Genomic DNA, 17,615 nt, shown 5'->3' on the forward strand with positions numbered 1-17,615 from the left:
GGTTCTTGGGATCTAATCGTCCTATTTATTGTATATACTGAGTCTTGATTATGATAGGTTTTTCTCCTCGTGGGTTTTGAATTTTGGATACTAAGTATTTCCAATAGGAGTTTTATCTATAAATCTCATGTAATCTCAGGGTAAGAGGGTGGCCCTACAGAGTAATTTTATATTTGCTTCTGCTTGGCTCCTTGGGTATATCCAACTCTATCCCAGAACCAGTTCTTACGTAATTTTTTATGGGTTCTTAAAATATATATTTATGTAACTTCAACCTCAGATTTCTCATTTCTTAATTCTCAGGCAGGTGAGCATTCCTGCCCTCTCCCTCAAAAAGAGCACCTTTTGGGTTTGTTTTTTATCATCTTCTCTTTCACTAAGGATGTTGCCACTTGAGGATTGTGCCTTTAAGTAGGTGATGAGCTCAGAGTCACTACCTCTTTCCTACCCAAGGCCTCGTCTCCTGAACCCAAATGGTGATAAAACCCAAATGGTTCTAGGTTAGCAGGATGTGCTCACCCTTATACCCTCACCCTTGGCAGCTTGCTTGCTTACTATTCTGGTTTGCCAGTGCTTGTCTCTGGCACCTTGGGACCTCCATGTCTTCCTTTTATGTTCAGCTATGCATGTGAAATATTTTTTTTAAATTTTGTCTGACATTTTTAAATGTTTATAGTAGGAAAATTTTCATGTTATCTCAGTCTGTAATTTACCTAAATCTAGAAATAGAGCATTAAATTGATGAATTAAAATATTGGCAGATAGCTAAAAACATGGATTTTTAAAAAGCGTCATGCAGGGCAGCCTGGGTAGCTCAGCGGTTTAAGCGCCTGGGCTTCGGCCCAGGGTGTGATCCTGGTGTCCCGGGATCAAGTACCATGTCATGCTCCCTGCATGGAGCCTGCTTCTCCCTCTGCCTTTGTCTCTGCCTCTCTCTGTGTCTCTCATGAATAAGTAAATAAAATCTTTAAAGAAGAAGAAGGAGGAGGAGGAAGAAGGAGAAGGAGAAGCTGTGGAAGCTCCGGGTTTCTGGTTGCCAGCAGTGAGTTAGCCTTAGCTCTGTGTCATCTTCCCTGTCATGCCCGGTAGAGCCCTGAAGTCCAGGGGAGATGGCACAGGGTCAGTGAGGCTGAGGTTAGGAGTGTCTGTATCTGTATGCATCTTCCCTTGCCTTCCAGAGCCAAGTTGCACAAATAACTCTGGCAGTACCATTACCTTCTTTGTGCTCCTCCCCCATTTCTCTTGATTTCATCTTGTTGAAGGGTGATGTGATACTTCAGGGTTTGGATTGCTTGCATTCAGCAGATCGGCATGACTTTTTATTTCCCAATCTATGGATGCGACTTCATTGCAAGAAAAAACGCCTCCAAGCATTAAGATGGTTCTCCTATGTCTGATCACTATGTATTGATCTGTTTTTAGGGAGGAATGATCAATTGGAATCGTCTTTTCCCTCCTTTACGTCAGCGACGAAATATAAACTATCAGGATGGTCGGCAGTCTGAACAACAAGCATCTCCTCCTCTGGAGGTTTCTGAGGAACAGGTAAGCAGTAACACTGGTGCTTCTCCTAAACCTGTGTTTAGGAGACTTGAAGCAGTCTTGGTAAATCAGACTTGAAAGAAAGCAAGCATACAAAACTTTTGGTAACAGTTAAATTGTTACTGGTAACAGTGATAGACACTTGAGCCTTTATTGGCCACTGTGGGTCTTACAGGTTTGAGGAAGGCATGATTTGAAAAAAAAAAATGTGATCACTTATTTTGAAATCTATAATACTTTATATATAGAGGAAGCTACTGACGTTTGTTCTCTATAAGGGCTAGGAGAGAACAAGACAGAAGGACTGGGAGGGAGTAATGCTTCTCTAAGTATGGCTTTTGTATGATTTGACTTAGGAATCAGGTTACTATTTTACATAATCAAAAGGCAAATCAACAATAGGGACAACCATAGACTAAAAAGAAACAAATAAAGGATCCAACTGTACTTTAAATGAATAACATAATCATAGGAGAGAGGGAAAAATTAATTTTAGTAATTTTTGAACGTAATATACCATCAGTCTAAAGACAAAAAATAATTGCAAAGAAATCATAAGCTCTTCCTGGGTTTATTTTCACAGTAGTAGGAGTACAGCAATTCTGAAATTATATTGTATGTGTATTATAAATTTGAGCAAATGAGGAGCTAGGTTGATCTTACTGTAGAAGAAAGAAAATACAAATACAGGAAGAACCCTGTGGGGTTGGATTGGAATTAGAGGTATTAGTGTAAACTCATGATTTAATAAGATTGTGTGTGTCTATGTGTGTGTGCACATGTGTCTTAACTCTGTCAAACTAAAAGAATCCAAAGCAATGGCATCCCAGTAGCACTGACCACACCTAGTGCCCAGATCTAGTTTCTCAATATGTTGGCCCACTAACAGAAATGAGCCTCTTTAGAGAAATGAAATGGTGGGTCACAGGCCCATGGTTGGGAAGGAACATGATAACCCTGGACCAGCATGCAGGGAATTAAGGAAGTGCTCTGTAACTAAGGGAGCTAGCTTGATGGGATCCCACTGATCAAACTTGGCACATCAGATTTGGATATCAAAATAAATAAGCACAGGGGTGCCTAGGTATTGCAGGTGGTTAAGTGTCAACTCTTGGTTTTGGTCATGATCTTAGGGTTGTGGGATCCAGCCCTGCATCGGGCTTCCCCACTCAGCACAGAGTCTGCTTAAGCTTCTCTCCTCTCCCTTGGCTCCTCTCTCTCTCTCTCTCTCTCTCACACACACACACACACGCGCGCGCGCGCACGCTCATTCATGCATGCACGTGCTCTCTCTTGCTCTCTCTGAAAAATAAATAAAGCCTTTAAAAATAAATAAATAAGGATAGTACTTAATATAATCCACTGGATGGGGGGTGATGCATGAGTTCATACTGATATTAGGAGATATTTATATGGATACATATTTATATGGATACATCCTCAGGGGAAAAGGAATATAAAGCAAAAAATAAAGAATGATGGATAGTATTAGAAAATTATAATTTTGCAGCTATCAGAGCAAAAATCAATTTAGGTACAAATCATCAATAACACGAAGAATGGACTATTTATGTAATCTCAGAGTATCTCCCCACAAGATACTTTGCTTATTAATTACCAAAGGAAAAATAGTTAACTGTACAGTGGAGAGATTGGACACCAGCTTAACCCAGTTATAAGGATCAGTGTACCAGTAATGGACCAAAGACGCCATGGGCATGCCCTTAAAGGATACATCAGTTATATATTACAATAAAAAATCCAGGGGATCCCTGGGTGGCGCAGCGGTTTGGCCCCTGCCTTTGGCCCAGGGCACGATCCTGGAGACCCGGGATCGAGTCCCACGTCGGGCTCCCGGTGCATGGAGCCTGCTTCTCCTCTGCCTATGTCTCTGCCTCTCTCTCTCTCTCTCTGTGTGTGTGTGACTATCATAAATAAATAAAAAAAAGTTTAAAAAAATCCATAACTTTGGTCATAAAGAAAAAGCAGATAAACCCAATTTGAGGGACATTATATAAAATCCCTGACCCGTATTCTTCAGTAGTGACATCACAAGCTGCTTCCAGTTAGAGACTAAGGAGGCATGTTAAGGACATGTCAGACATGATCCTAGACCATGCTCTGTACCAGGAAGAACTTCAGGTGAACAGACATGTTTGACTGACCTGGTGCAGTTGGACACTGGATTAGATCACAGTATTTATTTATTTTTAAAGATTTTATTTATTCATGAGAGACACAGAGAGAGACAGAGAGATGCAGAGACACAGGCAGAGGGAGAAGCAGGCTCCATGCAGGGAGCCCGATGCGGGCCTCGATCCTGGGTCTCCAGGACCACACCCTGGGCCAAAGGCGGCACTAAACCACTGAGCCCCCCGGGCTGCCCTAGATCAAAGTTTTATATAAAGGTTGAGTGTCTAGGATTTAGTATCTCTAACGGACTGTGGTTAGGAAAGAGCATATTCTTGTTCTTAAGAAAATTAACATACTGAAGTACTACAGGGTAAAGGGACATGGTATATGCAGCTTCATCTCACATGTTCCAGGAAAGCATGAGAGAGAGAGAGAGAGAGAGAGAGAAAGCAAGCAGCTGTGGCAAAGTTCTGGTGAGCTGAATGAAGAGTGTTTGAGTTCTTGGTATTCTTGAAACTTTTCTATAAGTTTGAAATAATTTCAAACTAGAAAGTTAAAAAAAATATCCATCGAAGAAGTTCAGAGCATTACAATAAGACTTTTAAATTTCCTTCTGCATATGTTGATTTCTTCTCATCCAACAAATCAAGTGCAGCATTCCAAAGCTGGTCACGCCATCCAGGCTATCACCTGTCCTATCCCCAGAGTCAATAAAGGTCACTCGGACCCAGGGCACCTGGTCTGGGCAGGGTTCCCACTGCTACCCTGGATTAGGCCACCATAAATGCCTTAGAAAGAAACTGGTTGAATATGCCTGATGAATTGATCTAACTTTTCCCCCTCACAACTTCTCACTCAGACTGATCATTTTAGTAGCTTCTTAGGATGGAGAGGTAGAGGAAGGGGATGTTCTCTTCCACTTCCATTAGAGGATTGCTAGAAAAATGGTACCCCCATACATATGAAAATCCCAGTAACTCAGCCTTTTGTACAATATATACGGTAACATTAAAACATAAGCTAATACTCTCCAATTCAGGTAAAAAGAAGTAAAGTTCTGTTCTATTACTGTTTACTTGCCAGAACCGTGGGTCACATTCATCACAGAACAGCCGTTAACGATATGAGGTATTTAAAGGTGAGATAGTTCTTAGTGTTGACATTTTGAAACAAAAGTGTCAGAACATGACAATAAGGAGAATGTGTGTAATTGAAGTCTTCAGGGTGTTTTAATGAATCATTTTCCTTGATCCTCCCAGAATAACAACAGGTTAACATGTTGTCAGAATCCGTTTCAATGGCATTTACTTCCCTGCTCTGATATGAAGAGATGTAAATATATCACAGGCTGTTTTTAACATAAACTTCTTTTTATTCATTGATTTTCTAAACCTTGTGTTTTGTGTTTTTGATTATCCCAAACATGGCTGTTACAGACTGTCATTTCATTAAAACACAGATCCTTCTCTGGGTGTTGCTTGTTATGTAGACTCTTGGCTCTTCTTGTGATAGGTGTTAGCCAAACTGTAAAAAAAAAAAAAAAGTTCTTGCCCTCAGGATGTTTATAATAACATTAAGAAATATACAGTTCGTGTATAATCTCTTGGTTAGTTAGTTGAGGCACACTATCTAAAATAATATTTGTTAGTAATGTAGTCAGCTTGAATGAACAAAACCTCTTTATGCTTCATTCTTCAATTAATCGTGCTATATCTTCTTTATTTAAATATCAGAGTCATGCGATTTTAATACATTCATTAAGAAACTTAATAATTTTCTAAACCAAGGACAATAAAAACGATTGAGGTTTTTCTGATGTAAAAAAAAATACTTTAGGAATTTTAGTGAGAGTTCTTTAAGGTAGGAAAGCCAGGAATATTCTAAGGAAGAATGTGCATCTCTTATTAAATCTAGTAATAGTCAAACACAGGGCCATAGAAAAACTTTTCCACTTTTTTTTTTAAAGGGACAATTTTTTTTTTATTTTTTTTATTTATGATAGTCACACAGAGAGAGAGAGAGAGAGAGAGAGAGAGAGGCAGAGACATAGGCAGAGGGAGAAGCAGGCTCCATGCACCGGGAGCCTGACGTGGGATTCAGGATCCCGTCCTGGGCCAAAGGCAGGCGCCAAACCGCTGCACCACCCAGGGATCCCAAAACTTTGCCACTTTTTCTGCTTATGTTCTTGTTAAGTTTCTGAATTTTTAGTTCTTCCCAACCTACTTTTATTATTTTTCAACTAGTGGATGGACTCAAAACACCTTTGCCAACTAACTCATTGGCCCTTGAAGATGCCATTCCAGTCCCTTTTAAAAATCAAAACCTAGCGCCACCCTGTCAAAACTCTATATAATAATAAAATGTACTCAGCTGTCTATTATCTTAAAAATTATTATTCCATTTCTCAATGTCTCCTATCTTAAAAATAAGTATATATGTTATTCCATTTCTCTTTCTTCTTTTTAACCAGTGATTTTCATTACACCTATACTCTAACAATGAAATTCTGTCCTGTAAGCATCCTATTTTTTTTAAATCAAAGGAGGAAAAAAATCACTAAATTTGTCTTTCCCAAAGCCCCCCAATCTTAGAAAATGATGCTTCAGTTTATTCTTAATGGGATACACAAGAAAACTTGGACTAGGAAATTAAACAGGACTAATCCAGAGCTAGGGGAGGTAAAATGTTACAGATTTCAAGTCACCCCTCTTTTCCTCCTCATCAACCAAGAATTATCACCTGTCTGTTCTGCGTCAGGTTGACCCCTGGGCTTGATTCATGAAATACAGAGATAAATACGGCATCATTTCCTGCCCTTAATTGGTGCAGAGCCTGGTGTAGGGAGCCAGGCCTGGAGACAGCTCTAGCCCACTCTGCACAAGTGCCCCAGTACCATTGAAACTAAGAAAGGACTGCAGCACCGGAGCATGGGGGCAGCGGCATCTGTCTGCATGTGGTGTGGTGAAAAGTGCATTAAGTTTGGGGAAGCACGAGGGAGGAGTTTGGAGTGGAAGATGGCCCAAGGGCCCAGGCGGGCTCCCTAGGGTCCTGTAGTGGTGTGTGAACTTCCACTTCTGCGTTGTAGGCACTAACAAACCATGGTAGGATCCTAAAGGGGAGTTACGTCATTGGGTTTCCCTGGAAGGTGGACTACGCAGGGAGAAAGGAGCATATTATAACTTCTTCCCCAACTGCCCAGGAAATGTGCTTAGAAGCGCTTATGAGACTTCTACCCTGATGAGCTAGCTATATGACCATTTAGTACACTTATGATACATGAGACCTGTCGTGTGGATTCCATTCTCATGTCGTCTGAACTATTCTTTGACCCAAGTAGAGAGAGAATGGCTTTCAGCACAGAAGACACTTCAGTCTTAGCTGGTAAATAGCAAAATGCATTTAATCTGAGAGAATCTTAATCTTAGGTTCTCTTGTTCCCATCTCAGGAACCTTCACCGTCACTGTAAAAACCCACCTCAACCGTAATTACTCAGCCTTGTACAAACAATCCCCTCACTAACATGCTGTTTATTTGGGAAACACTTTGTACTTCTCTGTGTATCTACAATTGCAGCAAGGGGGGAATTGGTCCAGCGGTGACCCAAGTTGTGTCTTTTTCCCTGGTGATGGTGAGCTCCGTGAGGGCTAGTACCATCGCTTCCTGTTTCCCACATGACACAGAGGGTGCCTAGCAGTGGTGAGAGCAGGGCTGAATGTGAAGTTGTGGTCAAAAGAACACTTGTTTCTTTTGTTTCATTTTACAAATGTGTTAGAGAGTAGTATTATGTCAGACTTTTCCATCTGAATGCTTAGATTAGAAATAGGTTTTCTAAGAGAAATACCAAAGCTAAACGTGTTAGAATGAAATATTGCACGACAATCAAATAACCAACTTTTTGGGCTGCCTAATTCTGTTGGGTATCAAAAGATACAAGCACTGGAGCTCATCCAGTCTGTCATGAGGGTCTTCTCAGTATCAAAGTCTAAACAAAGCAGAAATGCAAAAATAAGGGGCCTCTGGGCAGTCTGTAGCCAGGCAAAAGCATAAAATAACCAGTAACCATTCACTCAGCCAACAGGTGTCATCAAAGGGGTTCAGCATTTCTGAGGAGGAGGGGAGTGGTCAAGTGACAAAGTCTAAACAAAGCAGAAATGCAAAAATAAGGGGCCTCTGGGCAGTCTGTAGCCAGGCAAAAGCATAAAATAACCAGTAACCATTCACTCAGCCAACAGGTGTCATCAAAGGGGTTCAGCATTTCTGAGGAGGAGGGGAGTGGTCAAGTGACAACGAAAGAGATCCCCAGGTGATCTGACACTGCACTTGCAGGCCAGGTTGGGGGTGGGGGTAGCCATGAGAGCTAGGAGAGCCAGCTGGCCCCAAGCAGTAATGTGATTGTTACAATGAAGGGGAGGGAAGGGCGAGCCACTTCTCCCTGTGATTTTGGGCTGCTCCTCCTGGCAGGGTGTGCACATGGCCCAGCTGCCTGCCACGAATGGGCAAGGCAGCATGGGATTGGGTCGGGCATCTTTCAGGTGGGCATCACTTCCTACAAGTATCAGAATTTGGGAAGTAAGAACCCTCAAAACCATTTGTTTTTGACACCCTAAGTTAAAGGGAAGTTAAAGAAAACCACAGTTTTACTTGAACAAAACAGTGTATTTCACTGCCATACATTTCATTGGAAAGAATGTCCTGTTTCCTTAGTGTCGAAAAGTAGTTGAATTGCAAGTAGAAGGCCAAAGTGGGATTTCATTTATTCCCTCGAGTAAGAATTATCTTGAGATAGTAGGCACACATGTCCCACTCATAAAGGATTTTTTTTTTTTAAAGGAAAGGAGAACTGATGCAGATTTATCTCCATGTCTATAGGTTTCTTTTTCTTGTTTGGCAGGGTCTCTCTTTAGAAAGCTTATTATGGGGAAAACACATCGTGCCTTGTTTGCCTAAGCGAGTGCTCTCCTGCGCTGCCTGCTGCTGGTCAAGTTCCCGCACTCAGCTGGCCAAATGGGAGCCTCGGACCTTGACCAAGAGCCACTGGTAGAGTCACATGCTGCTGGGGGACCTTCCACATGGCTAGGCTAGATTCCAGGGCCAGCTTCCCCTTACTGTCCCTTACATTGAATTATCTCTGAACCTTGCCTCGAGAAAGTTAGGTCTTCGGCTCCAGAAAACAGGCATTGATGGTGTTCCCCTCAGGTACCTTCAGTTTTTATGAATCAGTGATGTGGAAGACAGGAAAGCCTAACACACTCTCTCTGGATGTTTACCCAACTATACCTGTTTGTTTTTTTTAAGATTTTATTTATTTATTCATGAGACACACAGAGAGAGAGAGAGAGAGAAAGAGGCAGAGACACAGGCAGAGGGAGAAGCAGGCTCCATGCAGGGAGCCTGACATGGGACTCGATCCCGGGACCCCAGGATCACGCCCTGGGCTGAAGGCGGCACTAAACCGTTGAGCCACCTGGGCTGCCCTACACCTGGTTTTTTAAAGAAATTAGAAGGGTTATTTAGATGTTTAGACTAGAAACCCAGGTGAACTCTAATCTGATGTTTTGTGGTGAGAAGTTTTAGGCAGAAGCTTTCCTACGATGCACAAGCAGAAAGAGAGTACTCACCGTGCTCCAAAGTGCAGAAGGAATGTTGAAAGAAATGTTTTCCAGAAAAGTTTACAGAGCATTTTTTAAGTTTCCCAAACTACTGCGAACATAGCCAGGCCCAGACGGACCGAGACGCCAGGTGTGTCTGCCTGTGTCTGTGGTCTGTCTCATGGTCGTCTGCCGTGGTGGCCTTGGTGTTTTACCAGCTTTATAATTTTGGCTGTTTATTAGTGGTCTTCCCCCACCACACGTTCAGTTCGTTAAAGAACTTACATCACTAAACTGAAGCCCCTTCTCTAATCGCCACTGTGCCAGGCTCTGTGGTTCTGTGTCAGGGAGTCAGGGGGACACATGGCCGGCGTGGTCCCAGTCCCCGGGAGTTCATCTGCTGGGGAAGATGGACAGCGCCTGAGTCACAGACACCGGCTCACCGTGGTTACTTCACACAGACCCTTGGAGCCGCCGAGAGAGTCTCTGAATATTTGTTGAGTTAGTGACACTCCTTTTTTTTTTTTTTTTTTTTTTTTATTTATGATAATCACAGAGAGAGAGGCAGAGGGAGAAGAGGCTCCATGCAGGAAGCCCGACGTGGGATTCGATCCCGGGTCTCCAGGATCGCACCCTGGGCCAAAGGCAGGCGCCAAACCGCTGCGCCACCCAGGGATCCCGTCAGGGGACACTCCTATATGGTCACAACTCGATTTAAACTGATCGGGATGTATTTCCATATTTTTATCTAGTCAGAACGAAGAGATACTACATTGATGTTTTCTCTTCCCTTGGACGTTCTAATAGCTGAACTAAAAGGGCAGGAAGCAGCCTGTAGAGGAAACAAATTGGGTTTTCAGTGTGATTTAATGTGTTTTGTGGCTAATATATATGCTTTGGATGGGGAAGGAGGTAGACTGAGTATCTGTAAATATCATTATTTATATAATCATCAGAATTGAATATTTGCCAGAATTTATACAAATGTAAAGTAAGGCTTTATAAGAGTCACAAATAATGTAGGCTTTTGTTAGAATTTTTTTTAAATTTATTCATGAGAGACACACAGAGAAAGAGGCAGAGACACAGGCAGAGGGAGAAGCAAGCTCCATGCAGGGAGCCCGAGGTCTCCAGGACACGCCCTGGGCTGAAGGCAGATGCTCAACCGCTGAGCCACCCGAGCTGCCCTTGATAGAATTTTTAAAACGATTCTTCCTATCTTTTTTCCCTTACTTGGGCTCACCACATTAGATTTTTCAGGCCAGCTCTTCTGTGTGCTATTTGATCACTAGAAATAGGTAACAAAAGTCATTCTTGCCTTCGTGTTTAAGCATGGCTGTTAGTAAGCTCCAGTAGGTTGTGTATGTCAGGGTGGACTTTGCTGCGAGCCAATGTTGTACCAGGTCCCTGGCCTCTGGGCATAGCTCAGGCCTGTCCCTCGATGGCAGTGACCAGGAGCTCCAGAGGGACTGACTCTTCTGCCCTGAGACCCTCCTCCCAGCCACTCGGGGCTAGCTGGGGTTCCTTGAAAACAAACCAGGGCTCCCTAATTGGTGTAATAGACACAGTAGTTCTTTGCCCAACAAAGGATATAAATTGAGTAAAGTGAAAGCAGTTAAAGTGAACGCTAAAAACAAAACCTGAGAGTGGTTTTGTCAGGTTGTGGGAACCCTCTGAACTGAAGCTAAGAGGGTCAGAGGGAGGGACCCACACACCTGGGCCAGTCCGTCTTCAGGGGGGTGAGAATTCTCACCAGGGGCAGTGCCTACTGGGTACCTGTCAGATGCTGGTTACCAGGCAAGGCCCTTCACACATGTCGCCCACCGTGGCGATGCTTCAAGCCCACAAGTTTTAGTTCCCTGCTTGGCTCACACGGTGCATATGTGGCGTGTGAGGCCTGACCCCAGAGCCTGGGCCCTACCTGCCTGCTGATGGGCTTTCCCTACCCTCTCAGCAGCAGGGGCTGGGACAGTTCTCTTGCACTGAGGTCAGAGCTAAGACAGCCGCCAGCCTTCTCTGTGTTTTTATCTTAAGGAGTTGTGAATCTTTGGAGTCCTGTTTGTATTTGCTTCTCTGACTACAGGTCATTGCAGGAGCTCATGCTTCAGGTGCTGATAAGCCTCTTCCTCAGACAGTGACAGAGCACACTGGCATTGGGCAAGCTGGCTAGAGGTCAAGGACAGGTCACTGCTACGGTGTTGCAGTTGTTACATTGTCATGTGATGGTGGAGCACCCAGGGGAGCTGTAGGCACCTGTTGTCTGTGTCGCCAACCCGCTGCAGTTCAAACTCTGCTTGGGAACCTTGTACCACACTGGCAAGGGACGGCAGCGCCAGGCCTCCTTGTGGGCAGGGGAACCCCTCCTGGCACCGCCCCCCATTGGCAAATGGGAGCAGTTAAGAAACCTCTGTCAGAACTGCTGTCTCCCTGCTTCTTGTCTTTTCTGCCTGGTTATTACCCACATTCTTAAGCCCAAGCATACAATTTCACTTTCCCTTGGGTATTTACTGTTTGGGACACTAGGAGAAACTTACAGATACACTTTTTTAGTGTAATTTTTACAGTTTTTTTAAAAGAAGAACTATTAACATTATTTCTACTTTATAAGTTTTTTCATCTGGTTACAGTACAAGGTCATTCATCCAGGACCATTCTCCAATCACACTTGTTGTCTCACCCCTAAAAATCGCAGGAAGCTCTGAAGTCAGTTTTGGCTAACAGGGCCTGATCGCCAGCCTTCAGAGGAGGCATGGCCAGCCGCTGCAACCTTATACGTACAGCCAACGTGCTCTTCAGCGAAGACCTGTGAAAAACCCAGCCCGGTTGTTAAAACCAACGATGGCGCACGTGGGCTTCTTCATTTCTGAGAGAGCAAACTCAGGAGGAAGCCTCACATGCAGAGAAAGCTTTTCCCTTTGCGCTGACGTCACTTATGTTCCCTGGGACACCCAGGAGATCCCCTCTAGGGGGGCAAGTGCAGGGCCTGCATGCAGTCAGTACTGGTGCTCTGCCGTGGTGGTCTGTGCAGCCAGCCCACCGTCAGCACCTTTTGGACTCCAAACCAGATTCAGAGTCCCTGGACAGAAGACTCAAGTACCAGCTGGAAGTTGTGGCCTAGCACCCTCGCCTGCCACCATTGTGGGTCTGGCTCACATGTCATCAGTTCCAGGTTGTGAATCATGATTTGTCAAACAAATAGATTTATTCCTGCTGGCTAGGTGCAAAGAAGCCGCCAGTCTTTAGCTATGCTTGACGTACTAAAGGTGACAAAGTGGTGGTGATGAGTGTAGTGTTGGCCACACTGTTTGAAGTTGTTCAGAACAGCCATGTTGCTGGCCAGTGCTATTGTTTTCATGAATAACAGAGAGAAGGCGGGTAGAGCTGCCCACATCCTCACTAAGCTCCATTAACTCCACTAAAGGTAGTGGTTCTTAGCTAGAAGTAGGTGGAATAGACATTCATTAAGGGTTACTTCAATCCAGGTAATAATGTAGGAAGGATTGCCTCGGTTTGACACGCGTCCAGCCCGAGTCCTGGAGCCCAACTCCCCGAGAGTGTGCTGGTTGGGGCAGAAAAAGCAAGGCGAGTCATACTCAGTTTGAAATCCCCCCAAGGAAAGAGGAAAGTGTGGATTCTGGTAATCAAATGGCAAAATTGATGTTTCATGTCTGGCAGAGCCTAAAATAGATTATCAAACAGATGACTTGAGTGTTAAGAAGAGCGTTGTGGTCTGTAGGTACCAACCTGCTCCTGCTAACACAGGATGTCATCAAGACATCTAACTAAATCTTGTCACTGTGAGAGGTACATCGGTGACAAGTGGAATGGATAGTTATAATATGAAGTGGGTTTTAAGCTGGCTAAAAATCTCTTGGTTCGCCAGTTGAGAAAGGGAGGCCTCTCATGAGTTCTGGGCCACATCTTTGATTTTGCCTGCTTGACATTTTCAATAATCACATGAGTGACCTTATAGAGGTTTACTAATCAGATCTGGGGATGATACAGTTTTGAGGGAGCTGAGTAACTTGGAGACAACAGAATTTAAACTGAAATTAGTTTTTGGCTAGAAAACGGCCAGAGGACATTTAACGGAGGTCCGTGAGGTCCTAAACCCAGAAGAGCACATAAAATTTCCACGGTAGGATATGTGAGGCCTGGCTTGGAGGCATTTCAGGTGAAAATACCGGAGTGTTTATAGCAGGCCCCAGCATACCTGGCCGCACACAAAGGAGCATGGGCACACGCATACACACGTGTGTGCACACGACAGAAGCACACCTGTGCCGTATGGAGGTTGCGACCCCAGGGCGGCGCAGCGGGCGAGCACTGCCGGGAGGGCCGCGAGAAAGTGACGAGTCCTGAAGCTCAGGAGTCGGTGAGGCAGCCACGGCCCTTCTCGGAGGCCGCCCCACGGAGTGGCCGGGAGCAGCCCTCCCGACGGGTACGGGTGCAAGTCACAACCATGGCGAGCACAGGACGCAGGCTCCTTGGAGCCGCAGGATGTCTCTGGGGTTCCTTCTCGTCTGGGAGAATGGGGCAGGGCCAGGCGCCCCGGAGCCCCCGGATGAAGCGGAGCTAACCAGGCCAGGGACGAAGGAAGAGCCCCCGGGAGAGGAGGCACCGGCAGTGAAGGCGGCGAGGGCCCTGCCGGGGTGCTGCCCGGAGAAGTGAAGGTGGGGAGGGCAGGACGGCAGCCTTCAGACGTGCCAAGTGCTTCACCCAGAAAAGGGAATGGGGTTGTTTCCTGGTACTTCAAAGGGCAAAATTAGGACCTTTGAAGTCCCATGGGTGGCAACCGGTGAGAGGCAGATTCTTCTTCGATTGAGGAAGAACTTTCCATCTTGACCAGTGAGTGAGGAGTGCTTGTGACATTCTGGGGAAGGTGGTTCTTTCCTGGAGCCGGAAGTGAAAGCAGAAGAACCCTGCCACTCTGCACACTGCCCGTCGGCCTGGGGAGCGGAGCTGGCCGTTGCCCGTGGCCCCCGGGGCTCTCCCGCGTGTGAGGGCCATGCCTGTCACTCGCCGACAGCCCTTTCCCAGGCCCGACGGTTCTTTAGAAAGCAGCTGTCGAGAGTCTCTGACCACAGCCCACAGTAAGAAACACCGTGCACAGCATGCATATGTGTGCGTATGGAGAACTGAAATGCAGTTTTATGGAAGAAAGACCCCCACTACGTGCATATTTTAAACGCTAATCTTAACCCACTAAGTGTTGGTGATGCACTAAAGAGGTATCACAGCCTCAGTTTGAAAGATTCCAGCTAGAACTTGAGCTTCTGAGAAGTGCCCCCTGCCTCCTCTCTCTCCCTGAGGCTCCTGGAGGGACGAGGGCCCTGCCACCTGCTTGGCTCTGCGCTCCTTCCTCCCCCTCTTCCTCACTGCGGCCCCTCTGCCCGCCCTGCTCACACACCCCTGACTCCCCTAGCAGGGGAAGGAGGGCAGTAGCAGGCTTTTTCTTTCCATTTTGCCCAAGACATTAGAAATGGTGACTAAGTCTTCAGTCCACAAAAGCCTCTTTCACCCACATGTGAAAATCTCAACGTGTGTGTCATTTTTCATTACATATTATTGCAAATGTATATTTCAACATAAGTACGAAGAATAGATTCCTTTGGCTAGTTTGGGGTCATAAATATGTGTATAATACATCTCTAAATGTGAAAAAAGTTTACAAATAAACTTTAGTGGCACTGCCCACTCCATTGGAAATTGTATGTCAAAGTACAGGAAACCTCTGTATTCACAGGTTCAGGATTTGTGGTCAAGAAAATGCAAGCCTCCTCCTCCCTACCCTTGGTAACTTTAGCTACCTCCTCCCCCCCTGCTTCTGCCTCAGGCCTCACCCCCCCCCCTTTTTTGTGCATGCATTCTCTGCTGCTGCCCAGAGAGCCCCCACCACCACCAGGAACCTAGCAAATGTTACAATTCACATGAAAGGTTAATGAGGTATAGGCATCCAAAGGACACTTCTCTATGTGATTCCAAGAACCTGCACAGATTTTTGTCACCGGTGTTTGCCAGCATCAGAAATAATATTCAATTAAGCAACTGTTTACATGCACAAGGAAACATGCCTTGAGGAGTTTGCAGGAATCAGATTTGATACTGAAGAAGTGTGAAAGTTGTGTGAACGGAGGGCTGCTTGTACAGACCAGCTTTCCAGGCAGCACCCCTTGGGCTCATCCACCCTCTGCTCGTTTTGACAGATCACTTGACCCTTGGACGCTTGTTGCTGGTCTCTAAAATAAGGATTAAATGAGATAATTATACTTATTAGCTATATGGTAAGCACTTTATGGCACATTAAGCTGTGCCTAATCAAAATTTTTTAAAGATCAGATTTCAGACTGAAATGAAAATTAGGGGTTTTTAAAGAAACCTCTCCTACAGAACTCTCATGGGGAACATTATGGGGGCTGGTGGCTAAGTAGCAGAGTCTTCAACCTCATCAGATTTCTGGTTTTTCTGTTTTCAGGTTGCTCGGCTCATGGAGATGGGATTTTCTAGGGGTGATGCTTTGGAAGCCCTGAGAGCTTCAAACAATGACCTGAATGTGGCTACCAACTTCCTGCTGCAGCACTGAGAGTCCTGAGTGGTGGATAGAGACTGGCCAAGCTGCTACCCCCCCACCCCCACCCCTCAAGCGGGTGAGGTCCTGACCCTGAGGCAGCCTGGGGCCAGCACTGTCCTGGGCATGCGTCTTCCTGTGCTCTCATGGGCAAACGGTGGTTCCCACCGCTCCTCCCTTCATTCCAAGGCCATTGCCATTAAAAAAAAAGTCTCGAAAATAAGTTTGCCATTAAATCAGCATGTATTTTTCTATCTGCATTTTTTTTAATGGGGCATTTTCCTTCATTTGGTGAATCATCACTCATTCCTAATGTGTTTAAAATCCATTAAAACTGCAAATTTCTGTAAGCAATGGAATAGCACCCACAATGGGAAATTATTGCTAATGTAATCTTCTTTCCACTGTAATGTGTCAGCCTACATTATATCCGATCATAAATCCCATGACAGGGGAATGTTATTCAGGAAGAACATGGCAAAATATTCCTTATGGACTATTTCTTATCACTATTTTTTCCCTCACATTTGCTTTCAAACCCCAGTGGCTGCTGGGTGTCACCTTTTCTAGGGAGTGAACAGCACAGATCTGCTGCCCTCGGTCTTAGCCAGGCCTGAGCGAAGAAGGAGAAACAGAGAAGCAGATTCTACTCCCCACAGTTCCTGCCCATTTCATCCAGGGAGTATCTCTAACTCCTGCTCTTCCTCACTTCCATTAAAGAAAATAGTAAGTTCTGATTCAAGGTTCTGGAATACTCTGTGAAACTTAACTGAGGTTCCTTTTGCTCAGAATATGTGCGGTTATCCTCTCAGGCTGGGGGTGAAAACAGGACAGAGCAGGGGCTCCCTGGAGCAGTGTGGGGCCCAGCCGCTCTGGAGGCAGGAGCTCCCCAGCCCCGTGTGACCTGATGTCTGTGCCAGGCGGGGTGGACTGCCTGCAGAGGACACCGCCACAGGGAGGAGGGAGGCAGAGGGAGGCAGGGGTGGGCCTGGTGAGGGCCAGGGGATGGAAGCAGGGCAACTGTTAAGATCAAAGGCAATGATGTGACTCCTGTGTTCTGCAAAAGGAGCGGCAATGTATCAAATTGATGCAAATTTGGACAAGTGTAATACTTATAATAAAGTTTTTAATGTGTTTTACTTTGTGATATTTTTTATTAGACTTACCTAAATAAAACTTTGTTCTAGACTGTATAATTTACCACCAAAATTCTTTAGTTTTTTGTTTTGCCAGTGCTCATCTTTCTTCAGAAGATTTGGGTGCTTTTTTTGGAAGTGAGAAAAGCCCCTTTGTTCCTGTAAGATGACCCTGTGAGGCCCCATCCTTAGGCTTGTTGGGGCCCTCAGGTGCTCAGAATGGGGGTTGAGATGACTCTGGGAGCCCCACTGGTCCCAGTACAGGCCCTGACTTGATCTGAGTCTCCCTGCGTTGGGTGTAAGGACAGTTGACGGGCAGACCGTCCCCGGCTCCTTTCACAGACCAGTGAGTGGCTCACACAGGACAGGCTGCGAGTGCACTGAGGTGCGCTCGGGTACGAATGGCCGAGCCTGTCCGCGCCCCCCCCTCCGACCTTCCAACGAGAAGGTCCCGGGAGCGCTCCCCCGTGTCGGGAGCTCCACCAGCTCCTGTGCGCCTTCTCTCAAACAGCTCTGCACAAGGCCTAACCAAACCGGAGGCAGAGGCGTCTCAGGGCCCAGGGCCCAGAGGCTGGGAAGCAGACAGCCCCCCTGCGAGGACCCCAGCGTGCAGCCCCGATCAGAAGGGTCCAAGCACCCGGCGGTTC

The 17,615-nt window shown here is 45.6% G+C and overlaps 1 protein-coding gene across 2 annotated transcripts in view; it reads left to right on the forward strand.

The window, feature by feature from the left end:
* UBAC2 (UBA domain containing 2) overlaps nt 1-16,971 on the forward strand; it is a 179,691-nt gene extending 162,720 nt beyond the window's left edge. Inside the window, exons 8-10 of one of the 2 annotated variants that reach the window (XM_038569945.1) lie at nt 1,423-1,545; nt 4,759-4,813; nt 15,740-16,971. In XM_038569945.1, coding sequence (XP_038425873.1) covers nt 1,423-1,545; nt 4,759-4,794 — 159 coding nt within the window. In that variant the 3' untranslated portion in view covers nt 4,795-4,813; nt 15,740-16,971. The remainder of the gene's footprint in view (nt 1-1,422; nt 1,546-4,758; nt 4,814-15,739) is intronic. The other variant, XM_038569946.1, reaches the window with a different exon arrangement.
* Nucleotides 16,972-17,615: the final 644 nt, after the last annotated feature.

Source organism: Canis lupus, chromosome 22, assembly GCF_011100685.1.
Source record: "Canis lupus familiaris isolate Mischka breed German Shepherd chromosome 22, alternate assembly UU_Cfam_GSD_1.0, whole genome shotgun sequence".
NCBI classification, from domain to species: domain Eukaryota; kingdom Metazoa; phylum Chordata; class Mammalia; order Carnivora; family Canidae; genus Canis; species Canis lupus.